General features: G+C 50.1%; 1 protein-coding gene across 5 annotated transcripts; it reads right to left on the bottom strand.

Moving 5' to 3' along the window:
- Positions 1-3,358: 3,358 nt before the first annotated feature.
- LOC146010019 (uncharacterized) lies at positions 3,359-26,898 on the bottom strand. Of its 5 annotated transcripts, none has more exons than XM_083150804.1 (9): positions 26,810-26,898; positions 25,133-25,252; positions 22,374-22,565; positions 19,186-19,264; positions 18,997-19,097; positions 18,529-18,730; positions 10,661-10,758; positions 10,447-10,558; positions 3,359-6,319 (listed from the first exon to the last, which is right to left on the bottom strand). In XM_083150804.1, the coding sequence occupies exons 2-9, from the start codon at positions 25,208-25,210 to the stop codon at positions 4,560-4,562; spliced, it is 2,622 nt and encodes an 873-aa protein (XP_083006930.1). In that variant the 5' UTR covers positions 25,211-25,252; positions 26,810-26,898; the 3' UTR covers positions 3,359-4,559. The 5 variants fall into 5 exon arrangements, with proteins under 5 accessions (XP_083006930.1, XP_083006932.1, XP_083006931.1 ...); XM_083150806.1 differs by having other exon boundaries at positions 18,529-18,706; XM_083150805.1 differs by having other exon boundaries at positions 18,997-19,079.

Below are 26,898 nucleotides of genomic sequence, written 5' to 3'. Positions count from 1 at the left end.
GGAGATCTTCTTCAGATGAGACTGCACTGGGACTGGCAGCGACTTCCTATTAGAAGTCCTACTTGTCAGTCACAGACTCCACGGGCAGTCCCATTAGAAGGTGTTCCCTCCCTCCAGGACTGCCAGTTCGGGCTGCAATAGGCAGAGAGCTGGCTTCCTGTATGAAGCCACCCATTGGCTTACCGTGCAGCCCAATTCGTTTTCAATGGGCTGCAGTTGGTGCAGTCCCTAGAAGCTGAATGTTTGCGCGTATGCAGTCGCACGTCATTGACCTGGGCAGCGGCTGAGGCAGCAACGGCTCTCCTTCGGCAGACCAGCCAGCGGCCGACCCCCTGCTGATTACAAACCCTGAAGTATTACATTGATTATATTCCAGCCCAGGGTTTCATTCGTCCATCTGCCTCTCCTTCTATACCTCCAGCATCCTTTGTAAGCAGGAAAGATGGTGGTTTAAGGTTGTGCAGCCATCACAAATATCTGGACACCGTAAACTTTAGGATTACATATCTACTGCCTCTTAGTCCTGAATGTTATTGGGGAGCCAGAAAATTCCCTAAACTTGTATTAATATACTTCCGAAGTCCTGTGGCTTATGTATATCTTCGATGCTTGTTGAATTGCGCATGGGCATGACCAGTCCTGCACCAAGTTCAGATCCGGTCCTGTGTCATCACATGCAGAGCGGCTGCAAACTTAAAGTGAGGAGTGGTGGTGGTGGTGGTGCTGTGACAGCGCACACTCGTCAGTGCTCTGGATGCCCCTACTTTGTGGATGCCGCTACTTTGTGCAGGTAGCTAGCTCAGCATGGCCGAGGTGCTGGGCGCGGCATACTGGGGGCGTGTCAGAGGAGGTGCTGTTGGGAAGGAGAGATGACAGGCACCGCGAGGCAGGTTCTGGTTTCACATCCCGGCTGCGGAGAGTTGTACACAGCTGCGGTGGGCTACAGAGTCTCTGAGGTAAATGTACTAAGATGGGAGTTCTATTGAAGATGGGATGTTGCTATGGGTAACAAGATTCTACTGCTTATTTATTTAGCACCTTCTAGAAGACAATAGATAGAATCTGGCTGGTTGCTATGGATAATATGCAATCCGATCTTCAGATCTCCCATCTTAGTAAATGTACCCATCTGACTCTCTGGCTATGGCCTTCTAATCTTATCTGAACCCCAACTCCAGACATCATATGATCCAACTTAGCCATGGCCTCACATTTACGCTCATTAACTTGTGAATAAACCCTACAAAATGGTGGTGTCATGCTCCCATCTCAGCTGATATATACTCCCTAGCTACCTGGTCCCACCTAGGGCCTGAGGGCCAGATGCACTAAGCTTCAATTAGCCAATCAGTTCCTGCCTGACATTTTCCAAACACAGTCTGTGACATGGCAGGAAGGAGCTGATTGGCTGGCTGTTTATCTCTCCCCATTTTATCACTTTTGAGACGTAGTGCATCTGGCCCTGAAGGAGGGGAATGTACTAAGATGGAAGTACTGGTTCACATGGGATGTTGCTATGAAAGTCCCGTCTTACTAAATCCCAAATCCCCCCCCCCCCCCCCCCAAAAAAAACCCATTGCTGCAATAAGGTTTCCTGACCCCTCCCAAGTGGGGTAACTAGAAATTTTGCACGCCCCTGCCAAAAACAATTTCTGGAACCCTCCCCATACATTTATCTATTTATCTTTATACCTAAATGCTCATGATCAGGGGTTTCAGTAGGTCCTCCAGCATCTACCTATCTGTCCAGTAGGACCTCTTGCATCTGTCTCCTCCAGGGATGCAGCCATCTTTGGAGAGACATTTTCAGCAGATTCCATACGAACACCAGACCCATTAGAATCTGCAGAGAACATGCGCCCCCACAGCTCCGCCTCCCCCAAGCCACCGCATGGGCTGTAGTGCCATTGTTACGTCACTGCCCCTCCCAGTACATATTAAGTGGCAAAGAGATAAAAGGTGACAAAGAATGTCCATTACTAACCCCTATGAATCCGGCTACCATAAACCCTGGTTATTATGTGCCTGGGCAGCATCACTGACACTAATGTGGGGTACACACCAGGACAATTTGGCCCAAAATGAGCCAATTTAGATAGAATCTCGACAGATTGTATGTAAATTGCACAACATTGTTTATTTGAATTGATAGAACAAATGTGAGCGACGCTGGGATTGTTAACGGATATTGTGCACATCTCTCAAAGACCATGTTGATACTCAAAGGGTTAAACTCCACTTTAAGACCCTTCATTTTACCGTTCTAACCTCTGTGCTATATTTGAAAACTTTAAAAGCCCATCAAAATGACGGCTTATTTCACTGTGAGCTGTGACAGTTTTTAGCCCACAAACTCTCCACCCCCACCGCCAGTCTGCTCCACCTTGGACAAGAGCCAATACTGAGGCTCCTCTTCCTGCTATCTCTGGTTGTAGCTTTGGGATTTTCGTAAAGCACATAAATGACCCCTTAGTAAACTCTTTCCCATCATAAATTTCTCTGCCAAGATCTCGGAGGCCCAAAAGCACCATCATCTCCCTACACCCCTCACCCCCTATCTATTGCACCTCTTTAGGGCAATCCTGATTTCCTTCCTGTTTTTCTCCAACACATTTTCTCTTTTCACCCGATTCTGGAGGATCGAGCCAAGAAATCCGGAGAAATTGCCCAAAATGCGTAGTGTATGACATTTTTTATTTTCTCCAGCTTGCCGCTACCCAAGACCCTATTCTCTGTTCCCCATGGTGAGCGTGAGAATAGAAAAAAAAATCCTATTCAAAAGACTGGGCAGCTGCTGATTGGCTGAGAGCTCAGCCAATCAGAGGCCGCCCAGTCTTTTGAATTTGTTTTGAGGACACGTTTCTTCAGATATGGATCTCTTGGTTACCAGTGCCTTAGGGTGCCAATACATCAGGCTGCCCAGTCCGCCGGCCAACCAGAAGCACAGATCCACCCACCGGATAAGCCAACAGCGGCCACTGATGATCTGCGATTCGGTAAGAGATCGGGGGAAATTTACCAATTCCTTATCCCATGTGAAATGTTGGATCGGGAGATCAGGCCTATTTCCGAAAATGGCACTTGTTGGGATGTTGCTATCTTTATTTAGAAATGTATATAGATAGAATTGGATTGGTTGCCCATTGCAACTGAAATAGAACTCCCATCTAAGTAAATCCCCCCTCTATGTCTTGGCGCACTGTCATATAATACATACCGTTAACATAAACAAAGTAAAAAAAAAAAAATAGGTAAGGGGCAGGTGCGAGAGGTGTAGTCACCACCAATAACACAATAGAATGACTATACACACAATTGTTGGTTACACTCCAATAAGACACACTGGACCACCCACAGCTTTGCTTTAACACCGATTTATTAAGTGAAACACACAACTTCAACACATCTATATAATTAACACACTTCAGGGAATGACCTTAGGTGATCAGTCAAGAAATAAGGAGGCTCCTATGAAATTCAATTGCATCATAATGACCGGTACAGAACACGTACAGATAGAGTCTCTGGTGCGTTTCAGTGCTGACTTACACGATCCTCAGGTGGATAAACAGACCTGCCCTAATTCCAATATACAGTACAAGGAAGAGAACTCTATAAACCTATTCAATTACAAATCGAATAGCTCGATATCGCGGCCAGGATAGCCTGTACACAGCGCCCGGTAACCGATACATTTCTGTTTCCCGTCTCTTCCTAGATACAAGAACTCATTGCTCTGTTGTAGTAACCTTAGCAGACTTGCCACAGCCAGATCCATACGATGTATACAGGACTGCTTGTATCACACTACACCTTTACTACTTGTAGTTGGCCCTCCTCTCCCCTTCTCCCTTCTCACACAGTATGATCTTCCTCTCATTCTGCTTACTAGCTCAAACACGAATATATTGCTGTCCGTCACCTTACACCGCGGTATATTTTTGATTCAGTAACATAATCCTGGACCTACATCTTTGTTTGGAACGGACTCTCCGGGATATTACAATTACAATTATATGCTTTATAATGTATTTTAAATAATGTTAAGTTTATTCTATAGTAAATTTTATGTACAAGATCATTTAATCCATTTATTCATTTTTACTCATTTCAAAACATCTTTGTGCGCTGCTCAACCTCCCCTTTTCCTTTGTTTACGATACACTGGACTAACTAACCCATTTTTTGTGTGGCTGCGGGAGATCCCACTCATAGTGAGCGCCCCCCAGTTCTGCCCCTTTTTGGGTCATTCCTACCCATTTCTTCTTTTTGTGCTAGAAAATACAACCATACATGCACTCAGAAGACAAGTAGCCTTCAGCCCCCCCCCCCATGTACTACTTAAACTCCCCCATATGCCACTCAAACCTCACCACATGACCAAGTCCCTTACATGCCCACCACTTCTTCCTCAAAACATTTCCCACACGCAAAACATAGATACATTTCACCAATGTGATATATACAATATTTAACACGTTCTTCTTTTCCGTATAAATCATTTGCACACTCCACTATATGTGTGTGTGTGTGTGTGTTCTCTGAAGTATGACAATTTTTTAATTTCCACATTCATCATATAGACACGCTTTTTCATCTGCATGACGTTTCTGATGTTTAGTAAAAGATGATTTGTGTGTAAAACGTTGCCCACAATCAGAGCATGAAAATGGCTTCTCGCCCGTGTGTATTCGCCGATGATCAACAAGATGCGACTTTTGTGTAAAACATTTCCCACATTCTGGACATGCATACGGTTTCTCACCTGTGTGAGTTCGCAGATGTTCAGAAAGGTGTGATTTATGTACAAAAGTCTTACCACACTCAGGACATTTAAATGGCCTCTCCCCTGTGTGATGTCTCCGATGTACAACAAGAGCCAATTTGTGTGCAAAACCTTTCCCACACTCAGGACATGAAAACGGCTTCTCACCTGTGTGAAGTCTTTGATGTTCAGAAAGATTTGTTTTCCGTCTAAAAAATTTCCCACACTCAAAACATTGAAATGGTTTCTCCCCTGTGTGTGTTCTCTTATGTTCCATAAGACTTGAATTATATGTAAAGCATTTCCCACACTCTGAGCATGGAAATGGTTTCTCACCTGTGTGAAGTCTCTGATGTGAGACAAGAAGTGATTTCCATGTAAAACATTTCCCACACTCAGAACATGTAAATGGTTTCTCACCTGTGTGACTTCTCTGATGGTCTGTAAGACTCGATTTATATGTAAAGCATTTCCCACACTCCGAGCATTGAAATGGTTTCTCGCCTGTGGGAGTTCTCAGATGTGTAACCGAATCTGATTTCTGTATTAATCCATCCCCACAATCAGAAGATGGAAATTGTTTGTCAGCTATGTGAGTTCGCTGATGTATTTTAAGACGTGATTTATATGCAAAACATTTCCCACACTCAGAACATGGAAATGGTTTTTCGCCTGTATGAAGTCTATGATGTTTAACAAGATCTGATTTCTGTGTGAAACTTTTCTCACACTCAGAACATGAAAATTGATACTCAACTGAATGAGTTCTCTGATGTACAACAAGAGCTGATCTATATGTAAAACATCTTTCACACGCAAAACAGGAGAACGGTTTCTCACCTGTGTGTGTTCTCTGATGTTCCATAAGACTTGATTTATAAGTAAAACATTTCCCACACTCGGAGCATGCAAATGGTTTCTCACCTGTGTGAAGTCTCTGATGTTCAACAAGGTTTGACTTCCGTGTAAAATATTTGCCACACTCAGAACATGGAAAAGGTGTCACACCTGTGTGAATTATCTGATGCTCAAGGAGATTGTGTTTCCGTGAAAAACATTTTCCACAATCAGAGCAGGGAAAGGGTTTCTCACCTCTATGAAATTTCTGGTGTGTGATCAAAGCGGATTTAATTGTAAAACTTTTGCCACACTGAGGGCATGAATACAGCTTCTCGCCTGTGTGAAGTCTCTCATGTCTATCGAGAATATATTTGTTTGTAAAACATTTCCCACATCTAGGACATGGAAATGATTTCTCCATGGTATGAGTTTGCTGATGTTCTACAAAGGCTGACTGATGTATAAAACTCTTATGACATTGAGAACAGAAAAATATACCCCTATAATCTGTGCTATGTGTAGCAATTGCTGAGTTATCAGAAGAACATTTCTCATAATAAGAGAGATCGGATGAAACATCTGCACTGTACAGTAATGGTTGTATATATGGTTGTTGCGCTCCTGGAGACTCTTGTGTGATGTCTAGAACTTCTATTTTAAAGTCGGATGACAAAATGACATATTCCCCGGTGGAATTCCTGCTTGTACAGCCATCTGTTGGAGATAAAAGCATGGAAATTAACATCATTCTCTGAATATACACAAAGAGGGCAATTCAATTGTTTTTAGGTTCTGGCCACTAGATGGCGCCGAAGCAAATCAATTGTTCTGCTCACAGCCTCAAGAGATGGAGATCAGAAATGTGTAAAAAAAAAAAAAAGTGTCCCGTTTGGGCACCCTGCAGGCACTTTGCGTGGATAAACCCAATGCTTTCAGGCGCTAAAAAAACTGAATTGCTCTAAAGGGTGCGTAAAAAAAATTCAGTTTTTAAATGAGAATTTAATTAATTGAAGGAAAGAAGAAAAAAACATTAGAGAGAGATTACGAGATTTAGGTCTTAGCTGTTAAATCTCTTTCTTCGAGGACATCAGGGGGCACAGGGCTTACAGTGGGTAGAGAGCGGGTGAGCGACCATTCCAGCACTAGAAAGGTTAAACTTCTTGGCTGCTCCCAGACAGCCAGGCTCCTCCCCTCCTTTGCCCCGCCTCCAGGCCAAGCTACATTTTTAGTTTGTATCAAGTCAGGCAGGAGACAAGTAAGAGAAACACCATACAGAAACACATTCAAACATATGTGAGGTTCCTCAACAGAGAAAACCATAACTCAACAGAGGAACTATTAACAGAGTTCACTCAATAGAGGAACTATGAACTTCGCTATAAATGAAGCAGGCGCGGCAGGGAGGGATCCCTGTGGCCCCTGACGTCCTAGAAGAAAAATATTTAACAGGTAAGACAAATCTCGTTTTATTCTTCGGGAGACATCAGGGGCCACAGGGCTTAACAGTGGAACGTTCCTAAAGCAACTGTGCCCGTGCCACGGCCAGTACACTGGCCAAATGCCGAGTCCTGGGATCGAATGCATAGAAGCGTTAAAAAGTATTAGCGGACGACTAAGTCGCCACCTTGCAAATTTGTTCTGCTGTTGCACCGCCCCTAACAGCCCAAGACGCACCCACAGACCTTGTGGAATGAGCCCGGACCTCCGCAGGAACAGAGAGGGAGGCGCCAAAGACAGCCTGCTTGATAACAGACCTCAGCCATCGGGCAATAGTCTGCTTAGTAGCAGGCCAACCCCTCTTTTGAAATCCATACAGGACTAAGAGAGAATCCAATTTCCTAAGAGCCTTAGTGCGGCGCACATAGATCCGTAAAGCACAGACCTTATCTAGGGAATGCTGCTCAGGAGAGGCATTCGGCCTCCGAAAGGCCGGAACTACAATCTCCTGGTTGACATGAAACTTAGACACCACCTTAGGGAGGTGTGAAGGATCGGTCCGAAGAACCGCCCTGTCAGGATTGATGACCAGGAAAGGAGACAGGACAGAGCCGACAGGTCAGAGAACCATCTGGCCGAAGCAATCGCCAACAGGAAAAAACCTGTTTTCCAGGTAAGCCAGCAAAGGTCCACCGACTGCAATGGTTCAAATGGGACACCCTGAAGAGCCCTTAGAACCAAAGAAAGATCCTACGGCGCAACCGAGGGAACAAACAGAGGTTAGATACACAGGTCCCCCTACAAGAAAGTGCAGACATTCTGCAACAAAGCCAAACTCCTGCGGTATAGGATGGAGAGAGCCGAGACCGCCACCTTCAAAGAAGACAAGCGCAGGCCAGCCTCCGAACCCTTCTGTAAAAAGGACAGAATCCTAGACAAACGGTAAGTCCTGGGATTGAAACGACAAGTGCGACACTAGGAAAAATAAGCCTGCCAGATGCAATGATAAGCACCAGACGAAGAAGGCTTAGTTGATATCACCCTTCAATTAAAGCCTTTGGTTCCCAACAAGGAGGTCTTAACAGCCACTCCATCAAAGCCAGACGCTGCAGGTTCGGATGTAGGCACGGATCTTGAGTGAGCAGGTCTGGCCATAGAGGTAGACGGATCAGAAGGGCCACTGACAGGACCTGCAGATCCAAGAACCAGATCCTCCGGGGCCAATGTGGGTCCACCAAGATCAATGTGCCGCCTTCAACTTGCAAAGGACACTAAGGAGTGAGATGGGGGAAAGGCGTAAATTAGAGCAAATGGCCACAGGGCATCTACCATGCAGGCCCCTGGGTCCTGAGACCTGGACTCATACAGGATGACCTGGTGATTGTGGCGTGAGGCCATCAAGTCCACCTCGGGTCTGCCCCAACGGTTGACCAACATCTGGAACACCTCCAGATGGAGGGTCCATTTGCCGACATCCAGAGTCTGACGGCTGAAAGTCCGATTCCCAATTGAGGAATGAAGATTGCCAATAATGCCAGAATCTTCTCCTCTGCCCATCGAAAGATGCAGAAGGCCTCTGCCATGGCCCTCGACTCAGAATGCTCCCCTGGTGGTTTATATAAGCCACCGTTGTTGCTTTGTCCTACTGTACCTGCACAGGGTGACCGCGAATCCAAAGCTCTGACTGGTGGAGAGCCTGCAGGACTGCCCTCAGTTTGAGGACATTGATTGACAGCAGGGATTCCTGTGAATTTGGATAACCCCTGAAAAGACACATAACCGCTCCCCAGCCACGGAGACTGGCATCTGTGGTGAGGAGAGTCCACCGGTGGATCCAAAACTGTCTTCCCACCACGAGGTTCTGAAGCCAAGAGGATAGGGAGATCCGTACTGTCGGTGATAAGACAATCTGATGTGTTCGAAGATTGGTGAGGATCTCACGTTGGAGAGGGCAAGAGTGGAATTGTCATACTCCGCCATGTCGAAGGCTGACACCATGGAACCCAGGACCCTCATGCAGGCATGGATGGACACTCAGCTGTGTGAGTGGAGACGCTGAACATGGGGCTGCAGAGTCCTGCGGCATTCCTTTGGCAAGTAGATACGGTGATGAACAATGTCTAACTGGGCCCCCAGATGAATCATGGACTGAGTTGGAATCTGAGTTGGAGTCTCCCTGCAGACCTTGTCCTCCTGAGGGAGGGGATAAAGGGTGGCAAACCGCTTAGGGAGCGCAAACTTCCAATTAGGTATCTGCCAGGCCTCTGAGAGGGTATCCTCAAATTCTGTATATTTAGGAAAGCAGAGCAGTCAGAGCAGTTTGCGACGCTTAACAGATGGTCCTGAGGACAGAGGGGGTTCAGCAGTGTCCTGAAAAATTAAGACCTCTTTGACTGCTGTTACCAAGGCCCCTACATCGATGCGCGAGGAGGTGTCGCCCTTTGGGGCATCATTATTGTCAACATCCCTGTACGTACGCAGGGAATGCACAGAGGTGAGGCCTGGGTGTGAGGTGGTAGGTCATGGCTGTCATACCACACCACAAAGCACAACGTGGTGCCCTATCCGCAGCCATCTTTAGGAAATACCCAGAATGATGAGAGCAGAAAGTGTAAGCCAGGGGTGGCCAACCGGTTAGAGGTAAAGAGCCGAAAAATACCGGTAGTCAAGCTAAAGAGCCGACATCATGCACGCGCCAAAGGCGCATGCGCCAAAAAAGGGGCGTAGTCGATTTTGACCCCTTGGGTGGGTGTGATACAAATATGCCTCCAATAGTGCAGTTCCATATATACATATGCCCCCAATAGTGCCAGATACACATATGCCCCCCACGGTGCCAGGTATGCACCACACGGTGCCGGGTATGCCCCCACAGTGCCAAAAAGCTGGTATGCCCCCACAGTGCCACAAACTGCTATGCCCCCACAGTGCCACAAACTGCTATGCCCCCACAGTGCAAATTTCCCAGCAGCAGCACTCACCGTTGTTGCTGACAGTCTGGCGTCCCCCTGCAGTCCTCCTGTCATGTCACCGATGGGAGGAGAGCACAGGCACCGCACGTCTCCTTCCCCCTCACTTTCCTGTGACTGGGCCGCCCACCAATCAAAGCTCGCTGGCCGGCTCCTGATTGGCTGCTGGCCCACGAGCTCTGATTGGCGGACGGCCCAGTCACAAGGATGCACAGTAAGGGGTAAGAAAGATACGCGATGCATGCTCTCCTCCCCTCAGAAGGAGAAGGGATTCAGGGAACCGGCAGCAGGAGGGACTGGGACAGATGGTGGGCGGCGGGCAGGAGCCGCACTTTACAAGGGGGAGAGCCACATGAGGCTCAAGAGCCACAGGTTGGCCACCACTGGTGTAAGCGGTATAGAGACAGATGAGAAGACAGAGAGATTATTCCTCACCTGTGCTGGTATCTGTAAGGATTTCCTCCTCCTTACACTGCTTGTCACCTCTCATATATATATCCTCATCTCCCTCCACATCTTCCACCTTAATAGTAGTCAGACCTTCACCCTAAATAACCCACAGACCAATAAGCAACATATTAGTGTATAAGACACACACACAGCTTCCCTACAGAAATCCATATGTGCTGAAACCCTAAATCCCACCTACCTGATCCTCCTGTGGGGTCCTGTGAGTCTCCATTGTACAGTGCTGGGAATACAGAGGACGGGGACATCTCTCTGGGGTATCTCTGTTACTGGGCCCATCTGTAGGAGACACGCAGTGACTGAGGACATGGTATATATGTGATTATCCTGGGAATACAGAGGACGGGGACATCTCTCTGGGGTATCTCTGTTACTGGGCCCATCTGTAGGAGACATGCAGTGACTGAGGACATTGTATATATGTGATTATCCTGGGAATACAGAGGACGGGGACATCTCTCTGGGGTATCTCTGTTACTGGGCCCATCTGTAGGAGACATGCAGTGACTGAGGACATGGTATATATGTGATTATCCTGGGAATACAGAGGACGGGGACATCTCTCTGTGGTATCTCTGTTACTGGGCCCATCTGTAGGAGACACACAGTGACTGAGGACATTGTATATATGTGATTATCCTGGGAATACAGAGGACGGGGACATCTCTCTGGGGTATCTCTGTTACTGGGCCCATCTGTAGGAGACACGCAGTGACTGAGGACATGGTATATATGTGATTATCCTGGGAATACAGAGGACGGGGACATCTCTCTGGGGTATCTCTGTTACTGGGCCCATCTGTAGGAGACATGCAGTGACTGAGGACATGGTATATATGTGATTATCCTGGGAATACAGAGGACGGGGACATCTCTCTGGGGTATCTCTGTTACTGGGCCCATCTGTAGGAGACACACAGTGACTGAGGACATTGTATATATGTGATTATCCTGGGAATACAGAGGACGGGGACATCTCTCTGGGGTATCTCTGTTACTGGGCCCATCTGTAGGAGACACGCAGTGACTGAGGACATTGTTGTGAGGAGCGCATTGCATGATGGGTAAAAGCAGCAATGACTCCTATAACTGCAATTACTACATATATAATAACAGTAATAATAATAATAATAATAATAATAGTGATAAAGAAGATATAATAATGAGATTTATGTCTTACCTGGTAAATCTCGTTCTTCGAGGACATCAGGGGCCACAGCGTTACAGTGGGTAGTAAGGAGATGGGAGAGCACCAGCACCCTAGAGGTTAAACTTGAACTGCCTCCCAGGCAGCCAGGCTCCTCCCCTCCTCTACCCCGCCTCCAGGCCATGAAGCTCAGTTTTTTTAACAAGCCAAGGCAGGAGACAAGATAGAAGGAAGAGAAGCACCGCACAGAAACACATTCTGAACACGTTAGTACCCTCAACCGAGGGATAATATAACATAATCATAATCATTCCGTAACGGAAGTAAAGCAGGCGCAGCAGGGAGGGATCCCTGTGGCCCCTGATGTCCTTGAAGAAAGAGATTTACCAGGTAAGACATAAATCTAATTTTCTCCTTCGGGAGACATCAGGGGCCACAGCATTACAGTGGGACGTCCTAAAGCAGCCACCTATGGGTGGGGACACGCCTGTGCCGCAGCCAAGACACTCTGGCCGAAGGCCGAGTCCTGGGAGGCAGTGTCAAAAGTGCAAAAACGCAAGACAGTAACCTGCAAATTTGCTCAACTTTAGCACCGCCTCTTACAGCCCAGGACACCTCCACAGACCTAACGGAATGTGCCCGAATCCCCGCCGGAACCGGGAGGGAGGTGTCCAAATACGCCTGCCAGAGCAACTCCAGCGGGCAGTAGTTTGCGTAGAGGCGGGCCACCCTCTCATCCAAACACCATATAGTACAAAGAGAGAGAGAGAGTCTGACTAGTGCAACAGCCTAGAACGGTGCACATAGATGCGCCCCGGCCGGACAACGTCCAAGGAGGACCAAGCCGTAGTAACAACAGACTGTCTAAATGCCGGAACAATAATGTCCTGGTTGACCTGAAAGCCGGACACCACCTAAGGTAGGTGAGAAGGGACGGTAGGAAAAACCGCCCGGTTATAATCAAGAACAAAGGACTTACAGGACAGAGCTGACAGGTCAGAGACTCCCCTGGCCAAAGCTATCGCCAACAAGGAAACGATCTTACAGGCGAGTCAACACAGGTCCATCAACCGCAAGGGCACAAAAGGTGGGCCCTGAAGAAGACAGGATTAGAGAGATCCCAGGGGGTAACTAAGGGAGGCTGGATATGCAAGACATCCTGCAGGAATGTACAGACATCCGTCGACAGGGCCACCCGTCGACAGAACAAGATGTGCAAGGCTGAAATTTGAACCTTTAAAGATGATCAACGCAACCCAGCCTCCAGACCCTTCTGCAAGAAGGACAGAACCCTAGCCAGGTAGTAAGTCCCGGAATCTGAAGCGTAGAGTTCGCAGCAGGAAAAGTAAGCCCTCCATATGCGATGGTACACCCCAATCTAGGAAGGTTTCCTCGCCCTGAGCATGGTGGAGTGAAACCCACTGGGTCCTACCCGGGAGGTCTCAACAGCCACCCCGTTAAAGCCAAGTGCCTCAAAGCCGAGAGAGAGAGGCGGACCCTGAGAGCATGCCGGTGCCCAGGGGTAAGCGAATAGGAGGGGCTACTGACTGCAGATCCGAAACCAAGATCAGTCTGTGCCAAGGTTGAGCAACCAGAATCAACGTGCCGCCCTCCGGCTTTAGCTTGCGAGACATTCGCAAAAGGAGGAAAAGTGGTGGAAAGGCACCATCAGTGTGGACGGCCACAGAGTGGACAGGGCGTCTACCAGGCAAGCCCCCCTCCGGGTCGCAAGACCTGGACCCGCACAGTGGTGGTTTGAGGGTATGGCGAGAGGCCGTCAAGGCCACCTCGGTTGGGCCCCACCGTTGTACCAGCATCTGAAACATCACCCTAAGGAGGGTCAAGTCGTCGGCATCACGGGTCTGACGGCCAAGGAAGACCGCCACCCAATTCTGGACTACCAGGATAAAAATTTCTGAAAGAGCAGGGATCATCTCTGAAAGATGCCGGATGCTTCAGTCATAGTGGGCTGACAACTAGTGCCACCCTGGTGGTTAACGTATGCCACCCTTGTCGCAATGTCCGACTGGACTTGCACCGGCCAACCCCTAAGTTAGGGTTCCGCCAGGCGGACTGCCCGGAAGATTGTCTTTAGTTCGAGAACGATGATGGAGGGCTGGGCCACTAGAGTGGTCCAGATACCCTGGAACGACCTTTGAGAAGTGACCACCCCCCAAACACGGGATGCTAGCATGCATGGCTAGGAGTGTCTACTAGTGGATCCAGTAGCGAGGTCCCGTCCAGAAGCCCCCAGGAAAGGGGGGCCCTGCTGGAGACCAGGCGAACTTCTGGGCATGGATATTGTGGGAGGAAACCGGAGTACCAGGAGTAAACCCATGCAAGTCTGGGGAGAATATACAAACTCCGCACAGTTAGGGCCATGGTGGGAATCGAACCCATGACCTCAGCGCAGTGAAGCAGTAATGCTAACCACCACACCATCCGTGCTGCTCCTGTGATAGGGTTCCACCTGGACAGTAATGTAGAGGGTTGGCATGGAACTGAGCCTATTCTGCCAATGCGAAGGCCGATCCACCAACCCCAGGGACCCCATGCAGGCATGCACAGACACCTGCCAGGGGGACAAGAGATGTCTGATCCTGGACTGTAGAACCAGATGGCAATCCCCCAGAAGGGATATCCTCTGCCGAATAGGATCTAAACCGGCCCCCATATCTGGCGCTGGCCCAAATAAAAAGGAAGCCTCAAAAGGGACTTTGAGTTCAGGCCTTCCAAGAGCACAGACACCGGTATGTGTGTGCAGCTATGGCTGAAGGTGACCCTCTGGAGGCGATTGGTGTAATTTCCAGAGCCGTCACCCCCAGGTAAAGTGTCACGTGATGCTCAATAGAGGCAGCAGGGTTTCCTCCGACACCCCTTATGCAGCGTCTGCTGTGAGAGAAGTTGCTCATGCAACTAAGGCCTTAGCCACCCAAGCAGATGCCTGGGGCAGGAGTGCGTCCACTTTAGGGACAGTCTCCCAGGGGACTATGTCCTCCTGTGGAAGGGGGTAAAAGGAAGGGAAACCGCCGATGGCAAGCTAAACTTCCTGTTAGGAATCTCCCAACTGATGACCTTAGTCGAGTTCACTGATTTACGGAATAACCCCAGAATACACCTAGGGAGACACCCAAAGGTGTAGGCGGCTCAGCGGGTCGTTTAAGGTAAGGACCTATTTGACAGCTGAGACCAAGGTCGGCACCTCAAGACGAGGTGGGGGGGGGGGGATTCACCTTATCACAGGCCCCCCATCTTCCATACTGTCGTCGACGGTCCCCTCTAGACAATGCTAATCCCAGGTGTCCTCCTCTCTGTGTCTGCTGATGGAGGAGTCTGGATGACGGGGGTATCTGCGTCTACCTGCAGGTACAAAGCGCTTCCACTGTGCGGGGAGCTACATCCACCAAGGATGTGGACGGCATTTCTGGGGACCTTGTCCGGAGGCAGATAAGCACTCACCCAAGGGATGATGCCGATCCAAGGCTGCTACTAGCTGCACCGGCAACGGAGTAAAGAACGTGGCCCAAGCAGGCTCCTGTTTTCTAGAGGAGGCTGTACATGTGGGCATCGCCCAGGCATTGTAGCAGCCTGCGCATAAGCCGCCCTGTACTAGTCATGGGGGCATAGGCCAGCATTACAGGATGTACAAGACATCCGCTCCGGAGCCCCAGAGTCACTGGGACTGGTACCCCTGGAAGACGTTGCAGTATTATAGCACTGTGAACCGGCTGCTAAAGCACAGGTAAGACAATATACTACAAGTATAGAAGGCATACAATGGCATAAAAATAGGCAGGTAGCCTATACGGTACCACTACACAGTATTCTCCTGACCAGCAGAGATAGTGTTCAAGCCATACACCGTAAGCTGGTACTACGTATACCTTGCGGTGGCGTAGACATTTAGCCCATATGTACGGCTAACACAGCATACTTCTGTTTTATATTTTGCATTGTGGGAAGAAACCGGAGTGCCCGGAGTAACCCCACTAAAACACGGAGAGAACGTACAAACTCCGCACAGTTAGGGTCATAGTGGGAACTGAACCCACGACCCGAGCTGTGAAGAAGTAATGCCAACCATCACACCATCCGTGCTGCCCCCACAGTACGCAGTAAGCTAGTACTAGGCACATATAGCAATGCCATAGGCAGGCAGCCTTTCTGACAGGCAGTGATAGTGTTACACAGTACACTTGTAATAGACATACAATGCAGTGATATAGACAGGTGCAGTGTACAAAGCAGTGATACTGTATAGACATGCACTTATGGTACAGACAACACACCATTACACCATCCGTTCTGTCCTTTATGCTTCTGACAGGCAGTGATGGTGTTAATCCACAGTATACAATGTTGCAGTCAGAGTTCACACTCTGGTCAGCTATTTCAGCAGAGCTGTCTGTAACCTGACTCCTGTTTCAGGAGAGTTACAGGGGAGCCCAGGTGGCCTGGCAGTGAAGGAGTGGAACCCCAGACTGGCTGATAAGCTCTCTGTGTCCCTCCATGTTAAGTCAGCATGACATAACCAGCAATTATACAAGGGCAACAATAATGGCACAAGGCTCCTGCTCGGAGCACAGTACTGTACAGTGTCCCAAAGGAGGGGTACAGGGGGACTTGCCCAAGTGACCTGGCAGTGAAGGAGTGGAACTCCGGATGGCTGTGAGCTCCCCCGTGTCCCTCCTCACATGCAGCAGGCAGGCAGGAAGGGATGTCAGTGGCGAGAAGTCTCTGTGTGTTAAACACAGTTCCCTGCCTACTGTCCCCGGGTGGAGAGGCTGATGTAGGGGGAGCCTTCTCCCCCTGCTGACAAATGGCCCCCAGGAAGGTGTCCACATGCGGCGTCGGTAAAAATGGCGGGGATCCGGCGCGCACCGGGTGGCCCCACATACCTGGCGCTGCTGCCCACAAACCGTTTCCCTGGTGGTCCAGCGGGAGCGAGTGGCAGACCAGTCGCCCGCTGTCAGCGCAGGCGGCAGCCCCCCCGCCGAACTGCTGCAGCCGCAATGCCCAGCAAGCGCAATCGCGCGCGCTCCCAGCGGGGAGCGCGTTACCTTTGTCAGGTCCCCGGCGTCCGGTGGCGGCTGTGGCTCCCCAGTGCCCGGGGGCCGCTGCAGGTCCCCACCCTCGAGTGGCGATGCAGCTCCGGACCCGGGTGATGGAGCAGCAGCGCAGGTGTCTGTGCAGACCCCCAGTGCTGTTGCTCTGTCACTGACAGAAGTCAGTGTAAAAGAAAAATGAAAAATAAAATATAAAAATCAAGTTAGGCTGCTAAATAGCAGCCCCTCTATTAGGTGCATCTGGCTCCTGCCAGCACCCGAAAAAACTGAGCTTCCTGGCCTGGAGGCGGGGTAGAGGAGGGGAGGAGCCCGGCTGCCTGGGAGGCAGTTCAAGTTTAACCTCTAGGGTGCTGGTGCTCTCCCATCTCCTACTACCCACTGTAACACTGTGGCCCCTGATGTCTCCCGAAGGAGAAATACGCTTAGACATCCATAGAAGATCAGTCATTCGATGGTTACTCCCTATCAAAGATTTTTCCTCTCTTCACAGATAAAAGTAACCCTGGACTTACTTATATACTGCACGATGATGGCCAAATTGGGGGGCGTCATCCGCCTGCCCCAAGCAGCAATGGGAACGCCTGCAGTCGCAGGGGTACACACAACTTTTCTATGGACACACCCACTATTTTCCACGCCCATGGAAATGCTGCCAATCAGTTTGCAAACTAGCCGAAGGCGGTCTCTCTGGGGGTTTGCACTGCCCATACGCACACCCCTCCACCATCGGAGGTAGGGTGGAAGTCGGGTATGAATCGGCCCCATAGTGTAATAGGCTGCGCACACATTCCCATATAAGCCAGATGATGTCTGTGGATTTGAATATAGGTAAAATGTGCTGATCTGTAAACACCAATTCTCACAGTTTCCTGGAGACCAGGGTGTCCGGTAACCTAGCAACCCTCAGCCCTTGACCCCTACACAGGTCAGATGTATGCAGGGACCCTAGTACTTTTGGCTGGTGCACAATCCTGTACAGTGATAGTGGTCTCTTATGGCTTCACATACATGCAGATGACGCAGCTGATGGTTGGGTGCACAGTCCCTTGTGAAGGTGGGCACCCCCCCCCCGAGTCACAGCCGCACAGTCTGTCAGGACCGGAGTCCCCAGCACCGCGAGCTGCATGCAGTGATCTGGAGCAGGTCCTCCATTATAGTAATTAGTGTCTGCTCCTTCTGTAACCCCGTGCTCACCCCTTCCCTCCCCATCTAGACCGCTGCACCCATCTCACTGCCCCCCACCCCGATCCAGTCACAGTGACTCATTCAGCCCAGTGTTCCCACCTCTCACCCCTTTCTCACTGCCCCCTTCCCATCCTGCCCAGTGTCCACAGCTCACCAAGTGTCCTCCCCCCTCCCCAGACCCCTCCATCATCTCACTGACCCACTGTTGTAGTGTCTATCAATTTCCTCTCCAATCAGCCCATCGCATTGCTATAAGTACCTCAAAAAGTAATACCCCGAGCCACTCCAGTAACAGTGCCCTCCCCTCATTCAGTGAAATGTTCCTGCCTCCCACCCTTATCTCACTGCCCCCTTCCCGTCCAGTGCCCCTCTATAGATCACCCTCTGCCAGGCGTCACTCACTGTCTCTCCTTTGTGGAGTAACCCACAAAGGCCTAGATACGCCCCAGCTTACGTCTCCCTTTTTCTCTGACACAGAGAGTATCATCCAGTTTCCACAATCTGACATTTATCACTGGGATATCCAAACACCTGGGAAATATTTTGCAGCCTTCTGCTAATTATGTTACCATAATGATATTTACTTGGGGTGGAATTTCCATGTGTTATAGTTTAGTGCAAATATTCCTGTAATCAGTGATTATTGCTCACCTGTGCTGGTATCTGTAGGGATTTCCTCCTCCTTACACTGCTGGTCACCCCTCACATCCGTCCCTTCTTCTCCCTCTGTATCTTCCACCTCATCAGTGACATATGTCTCTTCTCCTCCCTCTGTATCTTCTGCCTTATTGGCTGTTGCATACGTCTCTCCTCCCTCTATATCTTCTGACTTAAAACAAATTATATCTTGCTCCTAAATAACCCAAACATCAAATGAAATATCACTTTCATTCAGAATACACAGAAAGTCTAAAGCACAGTAACCAGGTGCTTCGGAGAAGAGGAGCACCTGGTTACAACTAGGGAGGAGTGAGGACACATGGCATCTGGGGGATCTGAGGAACATGTTGGGAGATCTGATGACATTTGGGGAGGTCCGATGGCATTTTTCATTTAATATAAAAATGTTCAAAAGGTAGAAGTTAAATGCAATATTTGAAGACCCAAAGTTATAACTACCTGATCCTTCTTTGGGATCCTGTGATTCCACTCTGTACACTCATATGCATATCTCTGCGGGGTATCTCTGTTACTGGATCCATCTGTAAGACACACAGTGACTGAGGACATGGTGCATATGACAGATGATGAGTTTATCTAGTTGGCCCTAAACCTGCTCTCTGCTTTACAATAAATTAATGTTCTTACCCAGTGATGTGAAAGTCCACCGATTCTCCATCATCATGTCATCATAAAGATCCTTGTGTTCTCCTAAATATTCCTCCTCCTGCATATAGAGACAGACAGTGACATCCTGACACCTTATAGGAGCCTGACACACACAGTGACACAGTCATCACCCAGACACTCCCCCCCCCCCCCCCCCCCTAACCCCCGGTGTTACTGTTTAACGCCCCATTCCCAGCAGTCACCTCTCCGGTCACATCCCCCGGTGTTACTGTATAACGCCCCATTCCCAGCAGTCACCTCTCCGGTCACATCCCCCGATGTCACGGTATAACGTCCCATTCCCAGCAGTCACCTCTCCGGTCACATCCCCCGGTGTTACTGTATAACGCCCCATTCCCAGCAGTCACCTCTCCGGTCACATCCCCTGGTGTTACTGTATAACGTCCCATTCCTAGCAGTCACCTCTCCGGTCACATCCCCCGGTGTTACTGTATAACGCCCCATTCCCAGCAGTCACCTCTCCAGCCACATCCCCCGGTGTTACTGTATAACGTCCCATTCCCAGCAGTCACCTCTCCGGTCACATCCCCCTGTGTCACTGTATAACGTCCCATTCCCAGCAGTCACCTGTCCTGTCACATCCCCCGGTGTTACTGTATAATGCCCCATTTCCAGCAGTCACCTCTCCGGTCACATCCCCCGGTGTTACTGTATAACGTCCCATTCCCAGCAGTCACCTCTCCGGTCACATCCCCCGGTGTTACTGTATAACGTCCCATTCCCAGCAGTCACCTGTCCTGTCACATCCCCCGGTGTTACTGTATAACGGCCCATTCCCAGCAGTCACCTCTCCGGTCACATCCCCCCGGTGTTACTGTATAACGCCCCATTCCCAGCAGTCACCTCTCCGGTCACATCCCCTGATGTCACGGTATAACGTCCCATTCCCAGCAGTCACCTCTCCGGTCACATCCCCCGATGTTACTGTATAACGTCCCATTCCCAGCAGTCACCTGTCCTGTCACATCCCCCGGTGTTACTGTATAACATCCCATTCCCAGCGGTCACCTGTCCTGTCACATCCCCCAGTGTTACTGTATAACGTCCCATTCCCAGCAGTCACCTCTCCGGTCACATCCCCCGGTGTTACTGTATAACGTCCCATTCCCAGCAGTCACCTCTCCGGTCACATCCCCCGGTGTTACTGCATAACGTCCCATTCCCAGCAGTCACCTGCTCGAGTCACATCCCCCGGTGTTACTGTATAACGTCCCATTCCCAGCAGTCACCTGTCCTGTCACATCCCCCAGTGTTACTGTATAACGTCCCATTCCCAGCAGTCACCTCTCCGGTCACATCCCCCGGTGTTACTGTATAACGTCCCATTCCCAGCAGTCACCTCTCCGGTCACATCCCCCCGGTGTTACTGTATAACGTCCCATTCCCAGCAGTCACCACTCCGGTCACATCTCCCAGTGTTACTGTATAATGTACTATTCCCAGCAGTCACCTCTCCGGTCACATCCCCCGGTGTTACTGCATAACGTCCCATTCCCAGCAGTCACCTCTCCGGTCAAATGCCCCAGTGTTACTGCATAAATTCCCATTCCCAGCAGTCACCTCTCCTGTCACATCCCCCGGTGTTACTGTATAACGTCCCATTCCCAGCAGTCACCTGCTCCAGTCACATCCCCCGGTGTTACTGTATAACGTCCCATTCCCAGCAGTCACCTCTCCGGTCACATCCCCCGGTGTTACTGCATAACGTCCCATTCCCAGCAGTCACCTGCTCGAGTCACATCCCCCGGTGTTACTGTATAACGTCCCATTCCCAGCAGTCACCTGTCCTGTCACATCCCCCAGTGTTACTGTATAACGTCCCATTCCCAGCAGTCACCTCTCCGGTCACATCCCCCGGTGTTACTGTATAACGTCCCATTCCCAGCAGTCACCTCTCCGGTCACATCCCCCCGGTGTTACTGTATAACGTCCCATTCCCAGCAGTCACCACTCCGGTCACATCTCCCAGTGTTACTGTATAATGTACTATTCCCAGCAGTCACCTCTCCGGTCACATCCCCCGGTGTTACTGCATAACGTCCCATTCCCAGCAGTCACCTCTCCGGTCAAATGCCCCAGTGTTACTGCATAAATTCCCATTCCCAGCAGTCACCTCTCCTGTCACATCCCCCGGTGTTACTGTATAACGTCCCATTCCCAGCAGTCACCTGCTCCAGTCACATCCCCCGGTGTTACTGTATAACGTCCCATTCCCAGCAGTCACCTGTCCTGTCACATACCCCGGTGTTACTGTATAACGTCCCATTCCCAGCAGTCACCTCTCCGGTCACATCCCCCGGTGTTACTGTATAACGTCCCATTCCCAGCAGTCACCTCTCCGGTCACATCCCCCCGGTGTTACTGTATAACGTCCCATTCCCAGCAGTCACCACTCCGGTCACATCCCCCAGTGTTACTGTATAATGTACTATTCCCAGCAGTCACCTCCCCGGTCACATCCCCCGGTGTTACTGCATAATGCCCCATTCCCAGCAGTCACCTCTCCGGTCACATCCCCCGGTGTTACTGCATAACGTCCCATTCCCAGCAGTCACCTCTCCGGTCAAATGCCCCAGTGTTACTGCATAAATTCCCATTCCCAGCAGTCACCTCTCCGGTCACATCCCCCGGTGTTACTGTATAACGTCCCATTCCCAGCAGTCACCTCTCCGGTCACATCCCCGGTGTTACTGTATAATGTCCCATTCCCAGCAGTCACCTCTCCGGTCACATCCCCCGGTGTTACTGTATAACGTCCCATTCCCAGCAGTCACCTCTCCGGTCACATCCCCCGGTGTTACTGTATAATGTCCCATTCCCAGCAGTCACCTCTCCGGTCACATCCCCCGGTGTTACTGTATAATGTCCCATTCCCAGCAGTCACCTCTCCGGTCACATCCCCCGGTGTTACTGTATAATGTCCCATTCCCAGCAGTCACCTCTCCGGTGTTACTGTATAACGTCCCATTCCCAGCAGCAACCTCTCCGGTCACATCCCCCGGTGTTACTTAATGACATCCCATTCCCAGCAGTCACCTCTCCGGTCACATCCCCCGGTATTACTGTATAACGTCCCATTCCCAGCAGTCACCTCTCCGGTCACACACCCCGGTGTTACTGTATAATGTCCCATTCCCAGCAGTCACCTCTGCAGTCAGCAGCTGGATGATCCTGTTGGTGAGCTCCAGGATCTTCTGCTCATTGTCTCTATCGTGGACCAGTGAGTGAGGTGGAGGCTCTATGATGGTGCTCTGGGTCCTGCTCCATCCTCCTGGCACACCGGGATGGCTGGTGGGCGTCACATGATCACTGGATGTCTTCTTTACTACTGTGTAATCCTGTGTAATGAGAGACCTCAATAAATATCTAAATTAAACTGTAAGGCATTCTCTAATCTCAGTGGATTCGTCCGTTTGCCGATAGATGGTGTGGAGTTTTGCCAGTGGCGCATGTCTAGTGAGCGGCTTCGTTCTTCATACCTGGAAAGTTGTTTGGCGCGGTCGGATAAATGATGGTTTCCCCCCGATCAGCGCAAAGAGCGATTATCCAATTTCTTTGCGCAGGAGGTGAGTGAGCTTCAGAAATGTATAGCAAGATGTAGGTAATGTATAGAGGGCAACGATTCGCACGGTGAGCCATATCCCGCTTGCGTCAGAGTTATGTGGCGGGGTTGCAAAAGGATCAAGGACTTGCCACGGCCTGGGCAGGTGCACATTGTCACCAACCCTGACGCACTTTTGGCTGTGTATCTCCCCACGTGACTCCAATATCTTCGACCCTTTAAAAAGATCACTGAAAGGTCAGTGGTTCACCTGTGGCAAGGACGTGCGGGACACCGGGGAAAACTGAATCCGTAACAACCCGGGAGTGTCTACACTGAAGCCATTGCTCCCTTCCTACACGCTGGGATCAGTGCATCATTGGCAATTATGTGCGGTTGTAATGTGACACATGAACTGTAATTATACATTCTTTCATTAAAATTTTCTTTACATACAACCATAGTCTCCTATTCATTTGGGCACAGCTTATACATAGTACTGCCGACTGCGCCAAATGTACAATCCTCATGTACAGAATAAGTTAGGTATACGTCTTGTAGGTGTGAGATCCCTGAGACCATCACAGGAGATATATCAGATACCTGAACCCTTCTATTCTGTAATCAGTTCCCTTAATAATATAAGTAAAATTGATGTCACTGTGACAATCCCAGACCCCCTCACCTCCCCGGTCAGGTCCCTGTGTCAGTAATAGAGATAAGAGTGATGTCACTGTGACGCTCCCATACCCCCTCACCTCCCCAGTCAGGTCCCTGTGTCAGTAATAGAGATAAGAGTGATGTCACTGTGACGCTCCCAGACCCCCTCACCTCCCCAGTCAGATTCCTGTGTCAGTAATAGAGATAAGAGTGATGTCACTGTGACGCTCCCATACCCCCTCACCTCCCCAGTCAGGTCCCTGTGTCAGTAATAGAGGTATGAGTGATGTCACTGTGACGCTCCCAGACCCCCTCACCTCCCCGGTCAGATCCCTGTGTCAGTGATAAAGATATGAGTGATGTCACTGTGATGCTCCCAGACCCCCTCACCTTCCCGGTCAGGTCCCTGTGTCAGTAATAGAGATAAGAGTGATGTCACTGTGACGCTCCCAGACCCCGTCACCTCCCCAGTCAGGTCCCTGTGTCAGTAATAGAGATAAGAGTGATGTCACTGTGACGCTCCCAGACCCCCTCACCTCCCCGGTCAGATCCCTGTGTTAGTAATAGAGATAAGAGTGATGTCACTGTGATGCTCCCAGACCCCCTCACCTTCCCGGTCAGGTCCCTGTGTCAGTAATAGAGATAAGAGTGATGTCACTGTGACGCTCCCAGACCCCCTCACCTCCCCAGTCAGGTCCCTGTGTCAGTAATAGAGATAAGAGTGATGTCACTGTGACACTCCCAGACCCCCTCACCTCCCCGGTCAGGTCCCTGTGTCAGTAATAGAGATAAGAGTGATGTCACTGTGCTGCTCCCAGACCCCCTCACCTCCCCGGTCAGGTCCCTGTGTCAATAATAGAGATAAGAGTGATGTCACTGTGACGCTCCCAGACCCCCTCACCTCCCCAGTCAGGTTCCTGTGTTAGTAATAGAGATAAGAGGGATGTCACTGTGATGCTCCCAGACCCCCTCACCTCCCCAGTCAGGTCCCTGTGTCAGTAATAGAGATAAGAGTGATGTCACTGTGACGCTCCCAGACCCCCTCACCTCCCCAGTCAGCTCCCTGTGTCAGTAATAGAGATAAGAGTGACATCACTGTGACGCTCCCAGACCCCCTCACCTCCCCGGTCAGGACCCTGTGTCAGTAATAGAGATAAGAGTGACATCACTGTGACGCTCCCAGACCCCCTCACCTCCCCAGTCAGGTCCCTGTGTCAGTAATAGAGATAAGAGTGATGTCACTGTGACGCTCCCAGACCCCCTCACCTCCTCGGTCTGGTTCCTGTGTCAGTAATAGAGATAAGAGTGATGTCACTGTGACGCTCCCAGACCCCCTCACCTCCCCGGTCAGGTCCCAGTGTCAGTAATAGAGATAAGAGTGATGTCACTGTGACGCTCCCAGACCCCCTCACCTCCCCAGTCAGGTCCCTGTGTTAGTACTAGAGATAAGAGTGATGTCACTGTGACGCTCCCAGACCCCCTCACCTCCCCGGTCAGGTCCCAGTGTCAGTAATAGAGATAAGAGTGATGTCACTGTGACGCTCCCAGACCCCCTCACCTCCCCAGTCAGGTCCCTGTGTTAGTACTAGAGATAAGAGTGATGTCACTGTGACGCTCCCAGACCCCCTCACCTCCCCGGTCAGGTCCCTGTGTCAGTAATAGAGATAAGAGTGATGTCACTGTGATGCTCCCAGACCCCCTCACCTCCCCAGTCAGCAGGTGAATGATCTCCAGTGTCAGACTTATTATCCTCTCGGTCACGTGACTCCTGTACTTCTCCATCCTGGAATTATTGTAGACTCTGGTTGAACTCAGCTCATCTGCCTAGAAATAAGAAGAACATAATAAACATCCCAGAGTGCACATGTAACACATTCATATTGGGGTGTTTCCAGTACTTTGATTATTGCTGCTTGGGTTGCCATACCAGCCTGGCATCCTAACCTTTACCGGTACCACTATCACTACACACAGGTCACCCCAATTAGACACAATGGGGCAGATGTATTAAGCTTTAACAAGAGATAAATGCAAGGGTTGCTTGAGACGCGTTCCACCAGCTTCACCAGATAATTTCTTCATACCTAACTTTCTGATCAGTAGACAAAAGCAAGCAGGATTCTTCCCCAATATTGGTTGATTGGCGCTCGCATGCGCCCACATAGAGGAAGAATCATGTCATGGCTACTGAAAGGTTGCCCAGGAATTACTGTTTGGCTGCACGTTATTGTACGAATTGAGGGCAGAGCAGTGGTTTTGTTGGCACACCCCTGAAATGCCTGGTGTCTACCCTGGAAAGCCCCCTGCCTGTCAATCAGGGAACAAGGGGTTACGTTACGACTGTGACCATGCCGACGGCCATCGTGTCTACAAAACCATCCATGGTGGTCTAGTGGCTTCTTCCGGCAGCAGAAGCTGCTCCTTAGGCCGGTTTCACACACTCCGGCTCCTGTCGGACGGTGAAATCCCGCACGGCCAGGAAGCCATGCCGCACACACTAGTTTATCATGGAAGGGATGGCCACAGCCCGGCAGCTGTCCCTTCCAGTGGCGGGATCCGGCTGCAGCCGTGCGGCGGGGCCGTGGCCGTCCCGTGTGAATGGACACAATAGTGTCCATTCACAACTAATGTGTGCGGCACGGCTCCCTGGCCGTGCAGGATTTCACCGTCCGGCAGGAGCCGGAGTGTGTGAAACCGGCCTTACGGTTTTGTCAGGACACCAGAGGCTGCTCCACCTGCCTTACATTATAATAACAGGCCGTCAGACTAATCAATTTGTATAATAATAACAGGACACCAAAAGCTGCTCCATCTGCCTTACATTATAATAGGATGTCAGACTTATCCACTTGTATAATAATAACAACAGGACACCAAATTCTGCACTGTCAGCATTACAACAGCAGGCCAGAGTCTGCTCCACCAGCAATTTAACTGCGAGACACCACATTATACTCCACCTGCGTAATGGTAACTCTGTACCAGAGCCAGCTCCACATGCATTATAATCACAGGGCATCAGGGTCTGCTCCACCTGTACTATATAATAACAATAACAACAACAACAACAACAACAACAGCAGCAGCAGCAGCATATTATAGCTGGGACACTCATATGATAACTGTAGAACACAACAGTCTGCTCCATCTGTATTACAACAAGGCAGCACGGTGTCCTTCATATGAATAATTATCTGAGACCAGAGTCTGCTCCACCTGTGTTATGGTAACATGGCAGCAGTCAGCTAAACTGTATCCAAACAGCAGGACACCATAGTCCCCTTCACCAGCTGCACGTTACCAGGGCACCGGGGGATAATAACAATCTTAGTACCCCAAAGGCTGCTCCTCCTGCATAGTAATAGCAATAAACCTCATTACCTGCTGTCAGGCACAGCGGTCGCCTCTTCTCCGCTTCCACCGAGAGTACTCCGCTGTAACCCGGATGTAGTTCTGATCCTTGGAACGCA

The sequence above is a fragment of the Crinia signifera genome, chromosome 6, assembly GCF_055691185.1.
Source record: "Crinia signifera chromosome 6, ASM5569118v1, whole genome shotgun sequence".
Taxonomy (NCBI): Eukaryota; Metazoa; Chordata; class Amphibia; order Anura; family Myobatrachidae; genus Crinia; species Crinia signifera.
This window is presented reverse-complemented; position numbering and strand designations above follow the sequence as displayed.

What these genes read in the sequence shown, in the direction of transcription:
- LOC146010019 (XM_083150804.1), bottom strand. Translation starts at nt 25,210, where the DNA reads ATGGAGAAGTACAGGAGTCACGTGACCGAGAGGATAATAAGTCTGACA. An exon ending in GTGGACTTTCACATCACTGG is followed by an intron (nt 19,098 to 19,185) that starts GTAAGAACATTA and finishes CCATGTCCTCAG; the next exon opens with TCACTGTGTGTCTTACAGAT. An exon ending in CCCTACAGATACCAGCACAG is followed by an intron (nt 10,759 to 18,528) that starts GTGAGCAATAAT and finishes TGTCTCCTACAG; the next exon opens with ATGGGCCCAGTAACAGAGAT.